Source organism: Mangifera indica, chromosome 19 (genome assembly GCF_011075055.1).
Source record: "Mangifera indica cultivar Alphonso chromosome 19, CATAS_Mindica_2.1, whole genome shotgun sequence".
Lineage (NCBI taxonomy): Eukaryota > Viridiplantae > Streptophyta > Magnoliopsida > Sapindales > Anacardiaceae > Mangifera > Mangifera indica.
In genome coordinates, this window is record NC_058155.1 from 5,491,755 (window position 1) to 5,509,163 (window position 17,409).

Here is a 17,409-nt window from a genome sequence, read left to right on the forward strand (position 1 = left end):
ATGAAATAGAGGAAGCAGAATCTAGAGAGAGAAAGAAATCAAGGGTGAAGATGGAAGAAGATGTTGAACAGTCAAGAATTATTATGAATTTGATCTTATTTTCAATATGTGTGTTAGAGTTAATGTATAAGATTTATGTATGTGAATATGAATGTATTTTAGTCAACATCGAATCTTTAATTTGTAGAACATATAATTATACTTATAATTATTTTAAGTTCTTATACAAAATTAAAAATTCAGTTAGATTGATCAATTAAAATAGTTTGATTGGTTCAACTAAAACCAAATCTTAAAATAGTTTTTGCTCTATTTTGAGTCTTGAAACTTTGATACTAACAATAAAATAATAAGTTAAAGAAATAATTTAATTAATCAATTTAATAATTTGACAACTTGAAAATAACCCTAATATATTATTAATATAGAAAATATTTTAGAAAATACACAAAACAAATGCTTTAAAATAAGGTATCTTAATTTAACTAAACTTATTACTAATTGTTACTTAGTTATTTTTAAAAGGTATTTAAATAAAATAATATTTTAATATTATTTTATAACTAATAATTAAATATAATAATTATTTATACATACTAATTCTATCCAATATAGAATTATTTCATGCTTAATAATTTTTCAAACAAACTATTTTTATTTGAATATAATTTTATAATTATAGAAAGGCAAACTAATTATATCAACCATATTTTATGCATCAAAATGAAATTAACCATATTTTTTTGTGTTAAATGGATATGACCAAACCTCTAATTTAATACTAAAATTACCCTCCATCTCTTCTATATGATCCCCAACCCTACATCAATAAAAAGTATCACAATTGATATTTGGCCAAAGGACTATTTTCCACCCGAGTTTTAATGCAAAGACAAATACACACATGCGAAGTTTGAAAAATTTAAAATCTCACCTATAGACCTACTACTATTAGAATTTTCTGTTAAAGGTAGAGGTAAAATCATTATTTTACTAATAATATTAAAAAAATATAAAATTCATTATATTTTTCCCTTGAGTTTTAAAAACTAATAACTTCGCCCTTATTTAAAGTTTTCTAACTTTGAAAAGTCACATTCCCTCTCCCCTCCCCCTAAAGCCTAAGGTTTTTTTCTTCACCCTTCTAACCATTATCTCTAGCGTCGATGACCATTGGTCAACAACCTCCCCTCTAGAGGAGATCTCTTCGTTAGAGAAGAGATCTCCTCTAGAGGGGAGGTCATTGTATTTCGTGCGCTGACCAACAGTTTATGGTTAAGAGAGGAGGTTATCGACGTAGGAGGGGTGAAGAAAAAAACATTAGGTTTGAGGGGAAAAATATGACTTTTCAAAGTTAGAAAACTTTAAGCAGAGAGTGAAATTGTTAGTTTTTAAAATTAGGGAGAAATATAATAAAATTTATATATTTTTTAATATTATTAGTAAACTAACGATTTTATTGCTATTTTTAATAGAAAATTCTAACGGCAATTGGTTTATATGTAGGATTTTGGGTTTTTTAAATCCTCATTAGTGTGACTTTAGGAATGTATCAAAACTTGGGTGGGAATAAGTCCTTTGGCCGTGATATTTATCAATGTGGAAGTGTTATTAAATATTTGACCATGCATAAGGTGAAACAATATTTTATACTATGAAGGTTATTAAATATTTGACTATACAGGGGTTAAATAGATATTATACCATGCAGTCTAACGTGAGATTTTGGGTTTTTCAAACCTCATTGATGTGATTTTTGAAACACATCAAAACTTGAGTGTGAATAAGTCCTTTGACCTTGATATTTATCAATGTGGAAGTGTTATTAGATACTTAATTGTTTGAAGGCTAAATTTTTATTTCACCTTATTTGTCAAATTTTGTATAGAATTTTTTAAAGTATATTCTCCTGATATCTAATAAAACTTTAGAATATGCTCATCAATTAGGGTTGGATTCAAATCTAACTAGCTTAGTCTCAAAAGTTGACTCAATTCAAATTCATTTAATTTGAATTTGAGCTAAAAGATTAAATTCATATTTTAAACTGAGATGAACTCGAGCTAGGAGGTGTTTAATTTGGTTCAGCTCGAATATATGGCTTAAATTGGTAATTCGAATCTATGACTTAATTTGACTAGAATTTATAACTTAAATTGATGATTTGAATTCGTGATTCAGTTTAACTCAATTTTATGACTTTTTTTTGTGTCATGAAGCCATTTTCCTTAAGAAAATAAATAGAAATAGATCAAATTTTTATAATACATATTTTATTTGGAAAAAGGGCAAAAAATTTGAAAACTACACATAAAAAAAATCATAAAATAGAAAAAAAATTCAATTTGTCTCCTAAATTGGAAAATATTAGAAAACCCTAAGTTAGAACTTTACAAAAACCCCCACCACCTGACCTTGTGTGTCATGTATTTCAAAAACCCCTTGTGTATTGAAAAATCACAATAAGGCCCCACTCATATGATCTCGTGTGCCCTACACTGTTTGAAAAATCACAAAAACACCTCGTTTTATACCTGCATTATCAAAAAAATCACAACAACACCTTCATCTCCAACTCTTCTCATCCCATGTGATTCGCGTGGTAACTATTAATCACATGTGGTGATCGAATCACCCCTAATCTTGATTTTTTGAACTCAGTTTCATCACCAATCAATTATACAACTATTTTAACACAAAACTCCTAACAAATTTCATCAAAAATGCAAATGATTCAAGCTATTTATGCAAATTTCAAAACTGGATAGAAAGAACCCTAAACACCCAAAATCTACACGAATATGCTTAAATCTCTACACTATAATATATTAAACATGATAAGGAATTTGTTAACCTTTTGTGTCATTTTTGCCACTCGAAAATTAGAGAAAACGCTACTGAAAATCATGAAAAAACTGGCATGCGGTGAAGATTAGGCACGTGGGGGTGAGAATGCAAATTTTGAAACAAAAAACAAATTTTATGGGTCCTTCATTTGTAGACATTTTCTTCATTGTATGAACTATCGGTTAAATTAGTTTAATATTAAAAAAATTAACCGATTATATTTAGTTTAAGTTAATTGTGATTAATTGAATTAATTTTCATTGCAATAAATATATTAAAAAACATAAATTATAAATGTTTTGTGGAATATATATTTTGAAATTAAAAATTTATTCTATAAAATAAAGTACAAGTCCAAGCAAGATGTGGCATGTATAGCTGCTACGTGGCACGATACCAACGAATTTTCCTTAACGAGAAACGATTTCACCTCTACAGTTTAAACATGAAAAATGCAACACTCCACTTTAGTGTTAAAATCTCACCCAGATCGCTGTCAATGTTCCTGATCAAGGTATAAACTCTTCTATACGTAATATATTGTAAAAAAGTTATCTTTTTGAAAGATAGTTGATGGTTTTTGAATTTAAAGCTTGATTATTGATCGGTTTTGTGTGAGCAGACATGGAGGGCGACGGCCTTTGGAGTGTACGGTTACCTGAATTTCACCAGAAATGGTTTCTTGTAAGCCATTTATCGCTTTGTCTTCATCTGGGTATTTTTTAAAGTGTGAAAATGATTGATGTTAGTGATGTATGTGGGTGTTTGATTTGTTGGGTTTATTGCAGTTTTAGAAATTTATTCATTGGAGATAATAAAATGGATAATTTATTTGACTTCTGGGATTCTTCTGGTTCTTTGCGTGTTTGATTTATGAATTAAAAACATCGAGAATTGTGCTTAAAATTGTTGATAAAGTGTGGATATTTATGTAGAAGTGGTATAAAAGGAAGTTTTGGTTGATTAATTGATAAAAATTAAATGACGGCCTTGATGAATTTTTGAGGACGTTTATGATAATTTTCAAACCATTAAGAGAGTTGTTTTTCCAATCTTATGAAGGATAGAGTAAAATTTCCCATTGAAAGATGTAAAAGTTGTGTTGCAGACACAAAGTAGCTCATTTTAGTTTATTGGTTTATTGAGATTTCTAGTTTTAGATGAAAAAAATACATCATCACTTTTGGGTAATGTTAGTTTTTCAGACTCACAACACTTTGTAGCATTATATGTGCAATGGGTTTGCAAGAAACCGTTGCTGCAAAAGAGTAAACTGGAGGGAGTGCTATCTTTAGTTATCGCAGATGAGAATGATAGTTTTCATTTGTTTGGTTTTCAGGGAACATGCCAAAAACTTCAAACAAGAAGATATGGAAAAACATATAGAAGGGAAAAACTGCATAGTTACAGGAGCGAATTCTGGAATTGGTTATGCGACTGCTGAGGGTCTTGCTTCGCGGTATTAATTAGCTTTGGTGCTTTAATTGCTGTTTGATTTCATGAAGATCAATAGTGTAGATCAACCTTATAGATTTATATTTTGCGACTAGTTTATTGCTTTTGCAGTGGAGCAACTGTCTATATGGTATGCCGTAGCAAGGAGAGAGGAGAAATTGCTCTTTCTTCAATTCAGTCTAAGACTGGAAATCCAAATATTCATCTGGAGGTATCCTTCTTCAGTTGTAGTGCATTCCATCGCGATTTGATAATCGTTTTACATAGTAATTTGTTGGATGAAAACTCGGTACATGTCTATTTTTATGACTTTTTTATTCAAACAATAAACTGCTAGTCTTATTTATGAGCATTATGATCTTAATTGCTTTCAGGTGTGTGATCTTTCATCTGTCAATGACATCAAGTCTTTCACATCAAGGTTTTCTTCAAATAATATTCCAGTTCATGTTCTGGTAACATTCCTTATCTCTTTGCCTGTTGTATCTCCATCAAATGTATAATTTTTTGTTGATATCCTCTCTATTTTTTCTTTTGCCTCCTTTGGGAATTATTTATATTTCTCCTGTCACTTAAACCTTCCATTTTCTATGCTTCAGGTGCAACTAATACCTATAGTTGTGTTAACTGTACAACTGCTGTAAAATCTGATTTTACTCTATTTTGGTGTCTCTAGGTTAATAATGCTGGCTTACTGGAGCAAAACAGAGTTATCACAACGGAAGGGTACACCTTGCTTCTTGATGTTCTGTGTTCAAATCCACATATAATCTGTTTCTTTTGTTTAGGCCTTGCTGAAAATTAATCCTCTTTTACTTTGTTTTCCGCATTACTCCAGTTTTGAGACAAATTTTGCTGTAAATGTATTGGGAACATATGCCATGACAGAATTATTGTTGCCTTTGCTGGAGAAAGCTGCACCTGATGCTCGAGTGATCACTGTTTCCTCTGGTGGAATGTATTCAGTTCCCTTGATAACTGATCTACAGGTACCTGTTTGTGTGAACTGGCAGCTGCCTCAATTTAGTCGCAGATTCTTATTGAACTCCCAAATAACTGTTTCCATGTAGTTCAACAATGGAAAATTCAATGGGGCGGAACAATATGCTCGAAACAAGCGGGTCCAGGTCTGTGAATTTGTACATTATATGACACTATAATAAATTAATATATTTGATTAGTTTCATCCATTGAATAAATTGAATTTTTCACTGGAATTATTCGTCACCGTGACCATTGACTTTTGTGGTCTAAATGTTCAGCAAGATGTTAATTTGCCAATGTCAAATAAGATTTCTTTTTAGCATCCTGACTAGTATCTTGCTTCAAATTTTAGTCAAAGGACAAGTGAAAACTTGGAATCTCAATTCTTTCCTATTCATTCTAGTTAAAAAAGATTCCAGGTCTTTTAGGATAGTTGTGTAACAACTAACGCATGTATTACATTCGCCTGAATCCATCGTTTTAGTTTAACTGTTCTGAATGGAGACACTTCTCGTGCTATTTCTCCTTGATTGATTAGGTTGCACTAACAGAAAAGTGGTCTGAAATTTACAAGGAGAAAGGGATCAGTTTCTATTCAATGCATCCCGGTTGGGCTGAGACGCCTGGTGTAGCTAAGAGTTTGCCCAGTTTTAGTGAAAGGTTAGAATCTTTTTGACAATTCTGCTGGTTATACTAAAGAAATTTTCACTTCTTTTATCGACAACCATTGATAAGCTTGTACGTACATTCCAGGTTTGCAGGCAAGCTTAGAACAAGTGAGGAAGGTGCAGACACTGTTGTCTGGTTGGCTTTACAACCAAAAGAAAAACTGGCATCTGGTGCATTTTATTTTGACAGAGCTGAAGCACCTAAACACCTGAAGTTTTCAGCTACCAAGGGCTCTCATGCTGCAATTGACTCCATTGTTGTGAATCTTCGGTCAATGGCCAACCTCCTGCCATTAAATTAGAACTATCTTTCGTCTAAACTTATATATTTCCATAGTAATTTAAGTTCTATTTTTAGTTTCACCATGTTACAAATTATAACTCTTCATAGATATGTATGTATATTTTATGTTGCCAATTTCACATTAAACATATATACAGATACTATTGAACTTCTCTCATGTTTATACTGGCCATGGCTAATACATGGTGAAGTTTGCATACTAAAGGTTAAAAAAATGCAAGCATATATTTATATACAGGGAGATTTCAGCGTCATTAAGGCATACTGCTTTTGGCTGATATTACATGACCATTTATGCAGTTCCGATTTGGTATGGTTGAGGAGCGCAAGAGGCTTGGCTTTCTGGACCAGTACTGCTGAAATCTTTGCCTTGCATAATCCATGTAGTCAAAGTTGATTTTGTTCACATAAGCCTGTAGAGCGGCAGAAATCATTGATTCATACATGTTCATAAGATCAATAAAGGGCATGCGAATAAGAACTGGAATTACTTACTGAAATGATTCCCCATAAGCCCCAAAAGACATGGTTTGCAAGAGTATACTTCTCTGCATCATTCACTAGCTCATCCACTTCACTTTCACTGGGTTGCCTGCCTATACACAAAGAAGGAAAGAACCAAATATAAAAAAAATTAGAATTACCATAATTGTGAATGCTTGGCAGAATAAAACAGATGGTCAATAGTATCCGCCAATTTTTTAAATCATTCGTTCAGTATCCACTGATGATATAATTTGATATGCATTGAATTTCCATTTTCACAGCTGACTTGGCTTGTCGCACAGTTCACTAAGGTTGCTAGTATGCCATAATTCTAACACACCAAACAAGCAAAAATGTACAGAAGGTAAGTTTGCTTTCCTCTTTGTCTAGAAAGTTCATATTATAAACTAATTTTCAATAGAAATCAATCATCAACATTTTGGATACAGAAATAAAGATCAATCTATATTCAGAACGTGACTTCTTGCCTTTCATAACAGCAAAGTGAAGAGGAGACTGTAGACTAACCTGCGGAGCGCAGATATACACGGATAAATCTTTGACGCTCCTCCAGTCCTAATGTCAAATGCAGGTCAAGAAAACTAATCAGTCTAGATAATATGCATATTGACACGAGATTAAATGAAACACAAGAATAACCAAATATAATTAGTCACTAACCTGGGTATTTACTGTAGTCTAAAATATGAGGTGTGTCAGTATGATAATTTGCTGCCATTTCACAGAAGTGGTTCGCAAGGTCATATGCGACTGGATTGAAGCTTGCATACTCATAATCCTGTATAATGAACAGAAAAATATTTCTATATATAAGTATCAAAATGGTTTAACAGATCCTCGACAATAGTTTTGCTAATCATATCATGAAAGGGTAAGAAGAAAGAAGCATTAGGTGTTGTTTCACCCGAGCATTAGCATAAACAGAAGCCAGCATACAAGCAAGTTTATCAAATTAACAATAAGATTTGAGCCCTCCAAAAGGTTTTTAGGTATCACAAAATTTCTCTTACACAGAAATTATTAGTCTTATTCCTTTTGAAATATTTCACCTCAAAGACAAATTAAAGACACTTGCTCTTTTCCTAGGCTAAAAGGAAACTATTAAATGGAAAAGTCCAATGTTGAAGAAAAAAGAAAGACAGAAAACAGTAAGGAAGAGATCAAAATAAATAACCACTGAAGATAATGCAATAATACAGAGGTCACAGTTATAACTAAACAACAGCAAGGAAACTTACAATTATAGTGATTGCCTTCGTCTCTTCATCTATCATTATGTTGCCATATTGAAGATCATTATGACAAAATCCAATCTCTTGGTTGGGCTGAGGCAACTCTCGCTCTAGCATATGGATTTCCTCTTCCAAAGCATCCAAATGGAATTCCTTTGCATCTTTGGTGGAGCACAAACTTTCAGCCTTATTTAGCCAGTTTCTGTGGAGAAAAAATATGAAGGCATTAAATATCATCAATTCTAAAATGGAAAGCACCAAGTTTGTCCGAACATATCAGTACCTCAGTCTGTCCCAGAGAAGTACATCTTTCAGACCAGGCATATCAAGATTGTGGAACTCTCTCATCTTAGCTGCTATCAGAGCAGATACTTCAGGATCACGAAGGTCAGCAGCTGATAATGTCTGAAAATCCAACAGAAAGGGAGAAAACAAGAGGTTTATTTACCACTTATACTAATAAAAAAAGAGCATAAGCCTGGAATTATTTTTCCTGAAGCTCATATAAAGTAAATAAAAATCCCCAAATTGAATATTCCATAGGAATCAAACTGAAAGAAACAACGGAAACTAAAATCGACACTGACTGGGTTGCTATTAATTGAATCAAATGGAGTGTAAGGGAGGGGGATGACAGTAGTTGAGTCCTCAGTTTGAAGTTCAGGTACTTAGAAACTAAACTAATTGTAAGAACTGTAAAAGTTGCTCATAATCTTTTGCATAATGAGTCTGATTTTTTGATAGTGTTCATAGAAGATTAGGCAAAACAGCAGGAAAAACCAAGCAACGAGAAGCCTCAAGTACGAGCACCCCAACAGAAGCCACAAGCTGAATAAATAAATGCTTTTTCTCACATAAATTAATTCATTGTTTCTAAATTAACAAAACTATAGCATCAGCCTACAGCGGCGTTTGATTATACTACAGAAGTATGGTACATTTTCCAAATGAGAGTTGTAATACTAAAGCCTCTAAGTTCAGCGAATTAACAAGAGTCAATACAAACTCAGTAGCATATGCTTAGTATCAACATTAAGCCATATAGTTTTATATGATGAAATTATGATCAAGATTTCCCATCACACAAATTCAACCAGACAATCTCAATTCAATAAAATGTCAAATACTCAGAATCACCACCGAAAGGCCAATTAATAAAACATGCTTACAATTTCATGACTTGAAAATCATTCATAAAGATCAAATAATTAAAGAATTTGACAGATTTAAGTACCCTTGCATGGATGAACTCCTCAATTCTTCCATCAGCAAACTGCCCAAGAAGCCGTGGTCCCTGTCCATGCCTAGACATGCATTCAAAAGTCTTAATTTCATCATCCCTATTGAAAAAGATCTCCACCCCTTCTCCATAAACCCTAACTAGAACTTTTCTAACAAGACCACCATTCTTTGCAGGCCAATGAATCTGATAAACCTCATTAGTCATAGCACCTTTCAAAGGGGTAACGTGCAGAGCATCCATATCTTCAATAACATCTCCCCACTCAGAAGCTACAGCTTGAAGAACTTTCTTCAATTCTTCTGGCGAAGAACTCGGTATCAATTCATTACTCTTAATAGCCATCCTTACTATCAGCACAAATCAGTAATTACAAAAAAGAACAAAAAGTGACCTGAAACAAAGAAGAAAATTCAAACTTTAATCACACAAATCGACATGCAGCACAAAATCAACAAACCCAGTTGAGATATAACCCCAAAGGATAAAAAAATCATTGCTTTAAACAAAAGAATCAAATCACTACTCAAAAGAACAAAAAGTGACCTGAAACAAAGAAGAAAATTCAAACTTTAATCACATAATAGACATGCAGCACAAAAGCAACAAACCCAGTTGAGATATAACCCCAAAGAAGCGAAAAAATCAATGCTTTGAAAAAAAGAATCAAATCACTCGTCAAAAAGAAAAAGGAAAGACAACTAATTACCTAGTAAACGCAAGCTGAATTCAGTCTAGACGTTTGCATGAAAAGTCAAAACTTGAGAATCAAACAAGTGCGAAAGCATCAAGAAAAACAAACCCAGAAGGCCAACAAGGAGAGAGAATGTTGCACTAATTATAGCGAAACTATATTTACATGCTCATATATATATATATAGAAAAACGAAGGGATAGTCAGTTTGACTGCATTAAACAGAACATGCCTTTATTTGCTAAGAAAAAATCAATCTGCGTTGTCACTTTCTATGGACAGCATTCATGCTTAAAATCCAGTGACGTTTGCTGCGACAATCTTTTTGGTGAATGTATGTGTACGTAATTTTTTATATATAATTTTAGTACAAAGTTATTTTATTAATAGTTTTTATTTTAATTTTTTATATATAATTATTTTATTTTTAATTCAAAATTTTTTAATTATATAATTATATACCATTTATATATTTAAATTATATATTAAAAATATATATTTATAATTTTATTAATAATTTTTATAACTTACAAATATTTTACTATCTCATTAAATAATTTTAAATTAAATATAAATTAGATATTCTAAACTAATATTACTCATTTGCAATACCAATAATGTTATCAGGCTTTAGTTGCTGAAATACAGTCATTTTTGTTAAATTGGGGCAAATTTTTTTAGGTTGAATCCTGTTGTGCATTTATGTGTTGTAGAATTTATAAACGCAATAAAATTTTATAAATATATATATATCTATTTTAAATATATAAATAAATATATATTTTATGTCATATTTAATTATATAATAATATATATCAAATAAATATATATTTATATATTTAAAATATGTATATATAATATTGTTTTTATGAATTTGATAACATTAATATAAGTTTTGTGGTATTATTTTTAATTGAGTAGTATTATATGTATAATTTTATATATAAATAATAACGTATTATTGTATAATTAGATAATTAAAAATTAAAGATAAATAATATTTAATTATATAATAAGATATTATTATATGTGTGTAAAAATTATGCATATGATATTATTGTTTTTAATTTCTCTTAATAGATATTTCATGATGTTTACTGGGGATAAAAAGGTCATTTCAAACATGAATCCCAGGATTGTTTCTATATAGTATTTCATACAGACAAGAAAAGTCAAAAGTCAAAGACATTGGTAACTGCTTCCTGTTCACCTAACAGAAATAACTGTCATCATAACGTTTTTTGGACAATTAATTAAGAATAAACTGTCATCATGATCTTTGTTTTGTTTTATTGTTATTTATGTAGATTATTTTTTTCATCCTTATTTTCTCATATATTACAAAATTTATTGATTTTTCATATAATTTATTATATATATATATATTTATAATAATATTATTATATATACTTCTTATATATATATATAAATATATACATATTTATACATATTATTATATAATTAAATATTATTTTATTTTAATTTAAAATTATTTAATTATATAATATTATATATAAATATTTATATTTTTATATACGTAAGGTAAAATAGATGTATATAATTTTATTATTAACTAAAACAAGGAAAAGAAATATGTGTGATGTAGATTAATTCGTAGACTTGATGCGTTTTTGTTGGCTTATGATTTTCAGTGATTGAATATCATAGAAATGGTCTGAAAAGTAATAATACTATACCTTTCAAAAGTTATTCTATAATATATTTATATATATATTTTTTATTAAAAGTATAAATGGCGTAAGATTCTCAAGTCAATTTGCCTGCAGATAATAGAATTTAGGAATATCTTTTTGAAAAAATATATTATCATTGATTTTAAAATAATAAAATATTTTAATAGCTCATAAGTTTAAAATAATTCATATATACAAATAATATATTATTATATAATTTAATAATTTTAAATTAAAAATTGAATAACATTTAATAATATGATAATATATTATCTGTATACTTAGATTATATTAACATTACTTGAAAAACCCAAAATAACTAATAATCTTAGAGGGGGTGAATAGGATTATTTAAATTTTTAATCAAATATAACTGATTAAATAAATTCAATAAGATTTCGAAACAATTAAACACAAACTATATTCAGAAACTTATCAAAGTATACAACACATATATAGGTATAAATTATGCTCAACAACTTACCACAAACACATGACACAATTGTAAAAACTCTCAAATAAATATTTGATCAAACTCAATTACTTAAGCGGTTTTAACAAGGATAATTAAACAAAATCAATATTTAACAAATTAAGAACATTACAACAATATATAAAACTCAATGTAAAAAGAGTAGGGAAAGAAAATGTTCAAAATTTATAGTGGTTCAAAGCTTTTTCTTTTAAGCATCTTATATCAACTTTTTCAAGCAATCCACTTGAAGTTCTATTAGTAAAGAATTCTTTTTTTACAGTAGTTCTTCGGGATTTCGCCTACGTTCATTAGTTGATCCAAGATTGTGCATAACTTAATAGTTATCTTGGATTTCGCCCACCACAATGATTATCTGGGATTTCACTCACCATAATAGTTATTCGAGATTTTGTCAAAGTTTGTTTGGATATAGAAAGATTAAGTGTAAAATGCTTCTATGAGGTTGTTACAAATATTAAGTGTAGGGAGTCTCTCAATGATATGAGCTATAAGCTTTTGGAGAGACTTTTGGAGAGGAAAAGAGTATAAGATTTTATATTAGTAATCTATAACCTATTCCCCATCAAAGAGCCTTCAATTTATAGGCTTAGATGACTAAAATGACTCAAATAACCATTGGTTGGAATAATGTATCCTTTAAACTTTGAAAATTATGTTTTAGCCTTGAAAACACGACGAGAGAGACATCCTATATTGTGGGATGGGTGTCCTCTTACATAATCTAATGTCACTGTCTTTATTAATCTTTAAAGAAAAACAGTTTAAAATTGTACACTATATAACCTAATGTTTCTTTTATACAATGGAACCCAAAATATAATTTTATCAATGTTGTTCGATGGAACACTAGTTCCATTCTTCCCAACTTATTTGTTCTACTAGGAATGTGGTTGCTCCCATTGTCATTCTACTTCTCACAAATTGTCATGCTTGAAACAACCAGTGGAACAACTATTGAAACGACTAACATGCTTCTAGATCAGACAATGACAAATTCTCTTGAATAATCATTTTTTCTTATGTGACGTCTAGAATATTCATGCCTTGTTTGGAATGACCTCGTTCTATTACTTCATTGTTTGGAGCATCTATTCCATCAATTCTAGAACTTCAAGTGAACTCTTAGGTAAATATGAACCACATTTTTACACCATTACGACCAATATCTAAAAGATGAGTTATAATTTTTGCGTACCCCAATTTATGAACACTTGGCCTTAAAAGGAAAAAATATTGCCCATAATTACAAAATCAACTCTCATGCTTTGGTGCCTACCCCAGCTTATTAATATGGCGCGTCTCACCTAATTTTACCAGTTGATCATCCCTAAAAGCCAAAGATTCACTTTTTAATGGTTCAGAGGTGAGATGGAAGTTTGCTACCAAGTTTTGCAAGCAGGAAAGATAAATGAACTGACTGAAGGCAACATGTTTAATGCAAAAGATGGTTGTGTATGGCTGAGCTTGCTTAGAAAAGAAGATGATTTTGAGATGCTAATGCAGAGATTAAACAAATTAGTGTATGAGGAACACAATGTGAAGAATTGAAGTGATCAATTATCAATTGATTACAATAAGCTTCTTCTTTGGTTCTTCGTCTTCCCGACGAAGTTCTTCGTCTCCCACGACGTCTCCGGGCGCCGATCGGACCTCCAAATGGGAGGAAAGAGATCGTCGGAAGGAGATCGTCGGAAGGAGAGGTTGCTTCGGGAGGGAGCGGTCGTCGGCAACGGAGCCGGAGAGGTCGCCGGAGATTTCAAAACCAAACCCTAGGGTGAAACTGCAGTTTTTTAAAACTTAGGCCGGGGGAAAATTTCAGTTTTTAAAGTTTAGGGGGGCAAAATTAGATTCTATTTTAGTTTATTTTTAATATTATAGCAAAAATGACGATTTTACCCCTACCACCGTTAGGGTTTGGTTAAATCTAACCGGCCATGGGTGGGTGTTTGGTGTTTCCATAGTTAAAGGGGAGACTTTTGAGAAAACGCTAAACCTTGGGTGGGAAATAATCGTTTGGCCTATTACAAAGTATATAACATGATATCGATCTGAGATTATCGCTAACTCGGGGATGTCATGGATACATTCTTTAACCTTAATGAGAAACCAACATTACGTATCGTGATCTTCTTTTTACTAACACTAAAACTAATGGGGTATATTTGGTTATTACCATCAAGGCCCACCGCAAGGAATAAATGACCTAGATATAAACCTTTAAGAAAAGCAACATCAATGCAAATAATACGTCGAAGATATTGTCTAAATGCACAGACAGAACATCCCAATACCATGAAAAAAATACTTAAATAGATGATCATCATCCGTTTCAATAACGATCACAGCTCTCAGATTAGTACGCTATAAATTATAGCAATAATTTAGTAAAAGTATAAATAATTCTTTCTATAAGCCCCTCAGTGAATTTAAAAACCCAATTTCTTACTCGTCAAACCTGTGAATATGAAATGTCAATTTTATACAAGTTGGCAATATCGACAATTATTTCTTTAGACCGATAAATTCGATCAATCAACACAAACTTTTACCTCATTAATTGACCTAAAGCTCGAGCCTTAGCTTGTCGATGATGTTGCATTATTTGATCAACTGAACATATGTGGGTTGAATTCATTTTAATGATTTGGAAGACTTCAATGACTTTGGCTTTGGTTGGAGATATATTCCAACAACATTTTTCATCATCACACATAATCTTCTATTGTCGCGTGTCAGACATCTTTACCCTATATTGAAATAATTTCTTTAGGGCAAATTGATTCACAACATCTTTCAAGTGTTGTTTGTTATAAAAAATATCACCAAACTTTACAGCATTCCCCCTTCGGATTGATCTTGTACCACTTGATGATATTGATGGTTGTAGAGGAAAATCAGAAAGCCATTTAAATGAATCAGTGGAGACATTTTCAAAAAATGGCCCAGAATAATTTTTATCACCTAAAATAAGATCTTCAAGTTGCAAACTATTTATACTCCCGATAGCAGGTGATATATGCTCGGACTCTACCTTATCAATAGAAATATCAGTCATGTCGTTTCCCTTAAAGTCACCCTAATCGAGAACCTTGTTTTTCTCTCTATGAGCCCATGAGTTTACAATATACAATATATCGTTACTGAAATCAATCAAATTTTCCAAATCATATTTTTTTTTCACTTCACTAATTTTTTTTTCTTCTTCTTCTTTTTCTTGTTGTCCTTTAATCGGGGTACATATAACAAAAACAGAAATACATTCCTAAAAATATTGAGACACATCAATAAGACCTTGGACATCTTCATCATTTTGGATCTGTACAGGGCAATCGAGCTCAATTTTTTTTGGCTTTATAGATAGTTAAAGATAGTTTTTTATTGGATTAAGACTGCAATACTCCTCCAAAAGTTGAATAAATCCTTCAAATATTGTTCCAGATGGAATTTTAATCAATTGTTTACATTCTCTAACATATTTCATTGTGTTGTCATTACGTTGAATCCATTGTCCTTGGAAACAAACCGACGCATAACCAGTTATTTTAATTATAAATCCTACAATGACAAATTTTTGGGAAAAATTAAACATTTATAAGAAAAAATCCACAATGACCATTCAATTAATATATATGCCACCTGTAATTTACCAAAATATCTCAACCTACTCATAACATGTCATTTAAAATAGTATTAGAATGTTTAATATTAAAATACCCTCCAGATTTTTTCAACATTCTAATTAACCCCCTAGAATTATTTAACATGTCATATAATACCTTCACATGTTATCTTATATGAAAATATATCTATCTACTCATAACATATCATTTAAAACTGGTTTACAATGTTTAATATAAAAAAAACCCCTATATTTTTATAACATTTCATTTAACTTAACCCCTTATAATTATCTAATATTTTATTTAACATCCTTGTATGTTGTCTTACATCAAAATACATCTATTTATTCATCATATTTCATTTCAAATGTTTTACAATGTTTAATATCAAAACACTCCATATATTTTTCTAACATTTACCCCCCATAATTATGCGACATTTCACATAACTCTCTTACATGTTTTCTATTAAACCGTCTTACAATATTTAATATCAAAATACCCTCATATTTTTTTAACATTCTGATTAACTCCTTATAATTATCTAATATATCATATAATACCCTCACATGTTGATTTGTATAGAAATGCATCTATATACTCATAACATATCATTTAAAACCGTTTTATAATGTTTAATATCAAAAAACCCCTCATTTTTCTAAAATTTTATTTCACCCTCTATAATTATCTAACATTTCATTTAACAGCTTTGTATGTTGTCTATATCAAAATGCATCTATTTATTTCTAACATTTCATTTAAAATATTATTATAATATTTAATATCAAAATACCATCATATTTTTCTAACATTTCATTTACCCTTCATAATTATATAATATTATATTTAACACTCTTATATATTGTCTTATTTCAAAACGTATCTATCTATTCTTAACATGTTATTTAAATCCTTCATACATTGTGTAATATCAAAATACCCACCATATATTTTCTAATATTTTATTTAACTCTTAAATTATTATCAAATATTCAAATCTCCCCTTTACATGACATATGATCTAGATTTAATAAATAAAATTAAGTTTTGAGTTAAGATTCGTATAAATACCTTTTTCTCAAGAATTGACTTTCTTCGACTCAAATTCTAAAATACGAACTTCTTTCTTTCGAACGAACTCATAATAATTGATATTGAGTAAAAATGAGAGTGAGAGTGAGTGTTTGAATGATATGAGAAGTGTATGTAATGAGAGTGAGAGTGAGAAAGTTTATATAGATATAATGAAAGGTAGTTTTGGTATTTTAAAAAATTTTTAGGGAATTTTTGGTTAGAAATAGAAAAATTGGTATTTTTGCTTAGGAATAAAGAAAATGGACATTTTCACTTAATAAAAAGGTAAAATGGGTATTTAATTTAATTTCCCTTCCCTTTTATTATAAGTCAACTTTAATCAAAATCTACTTGAATCCCTTCATATACGCTCAGATTTTTCCACCTATGAATATAATAATTTTATCAAATCGATATAAAAATAATGTAACAAAGGATAAATATTCTATATTAACACTATTTTAAAATAGTATATAACATAGAAAAGATTTCACTCTTAAAAAGGCCAAAAAACTTGTTTTCACCCAAGGTATAGTAAAATTCTAAAGTCTTACATTCTAATTTTTAAAAACTCAAATACCCACTCATAAA

At 30.2% G+C, this 17,409-nt stretch overlaps 2 protein-coding genes across 3 annotated transcripts; one reads left to right on the forward strand and one right to left on the reverse strand.

Moving 5' to 3' along the window:
- The first annotated feature begins 3,227 nt into the window (after positions 1-3,227).
- LOC123203396 (dehydrogenase/reductase SDR family member 12) lies at positions 3,228-6,415 on the forward strand. 2 transcript variants are annotated; one of them, XM_044619759.1, is made up of 10 exons: positions 3,228-3,361; positions 3,470-3,531; positions 4,187-4,306; positions 4,414-4,513; positions 4,677-4,757; positions 4,979-5,028; positions 5,141-5,291; positions 5,373-5,429; positions 5,825-5,946; positions 6,040-6,415. In XM_044619759.1, the coding sequence occupies exons 1-10, from the start codon at positions 3,293-3,295 to the stop codon at positions 6,254-6,256; spliced, it is 1,029 nt and encodes a 342-aa protein (XP_044475694.1). In that variant the 5' UTR covers positions 3,228-3,292; the 3' UTR covers positions 6,257-6,415. The 2 variants fall into 2 exon arrangements, with proteins under 2 accessions (XP_044475694.1, XP_044475695.1); XM_044619760.1 differs by lacking the exons at positions 3,228-3,361; positions 3,470-3,531 and adding an exon at positions 3,844-4,034.
- LOC123203395 (probable choline kinase 1) lies at positions 6,397-10,096 on the reverse strand. Its single transcript, XM_044619758.1, has 8 exons — positions 9,947-10,096; positions 9,232-9,631; positions 8,281-8,402; positions 8,004-8,199; positions 7,426-7,543; positions 7,273-7,320; positions 6,754-6,854; positions 6,397-6,671 (listed from the first exon to the last, which is right to left on the reverse strand). Exons 2-8 carry the CDS (start codon positions 9,580-9,582, stop codon positions 6,513-6,515), a joined length of 1,095 nt encoding a protein of 364 aa, XP_044475693.1. The 5' UTR covers positions 9,583-9,631; positions 9,947-10,096; the 3' UTR covers positions 6,397-6,512.
- Between the last annotated feature and the right edge of the window lie 7,313 nt (positions 10,097-17,409).

Bases quoted from the DNA above. Each gene is read 5' to 3' on its own strand.
- LOC123203396 (XM_044619759.1), top strand. From the start codon at position 3,293: ATGAAAAATGCAACACTCCACTTTAGTGTTAAAATCTCACCCAGATCG. The intron at 5,029-5,140 runs GTACACCTTGCT...GCATTACTCCAG, and splicing joins AGAGTTATCACAACGGAAGG to TTTTGAGACAAATTTTGCTG. The intron at 5,292-5,372 runs GTACCTGTTTGT...GTTTCCATGTAG, and splicing joins CCTTGATAACTGATCTACAG to TTCAACAATGGAAAATTCAA.
- LOC123203395 (XM_044619758.1), bottom strand. From the start codon at position 9,582: ATGGCTATTAAGAGTAATGAATTGATACCGAGTTCTTCGCCAGAAGAA. The intron at 8,200-8,280 runs GTACTGATATGT...TTTTCTCCACAG, and splicing joins CTTCTCTGGGACAGACTGAG to AAACTGGCTAAATAAGGCTG. The intron at 7,321-7,425 runs GTTAGTGACTAA...ATTTGACATTAG, and splicing joins AGACTACAGTAAATACCCAG to GACTGGAGGAGCGTCAAAGA.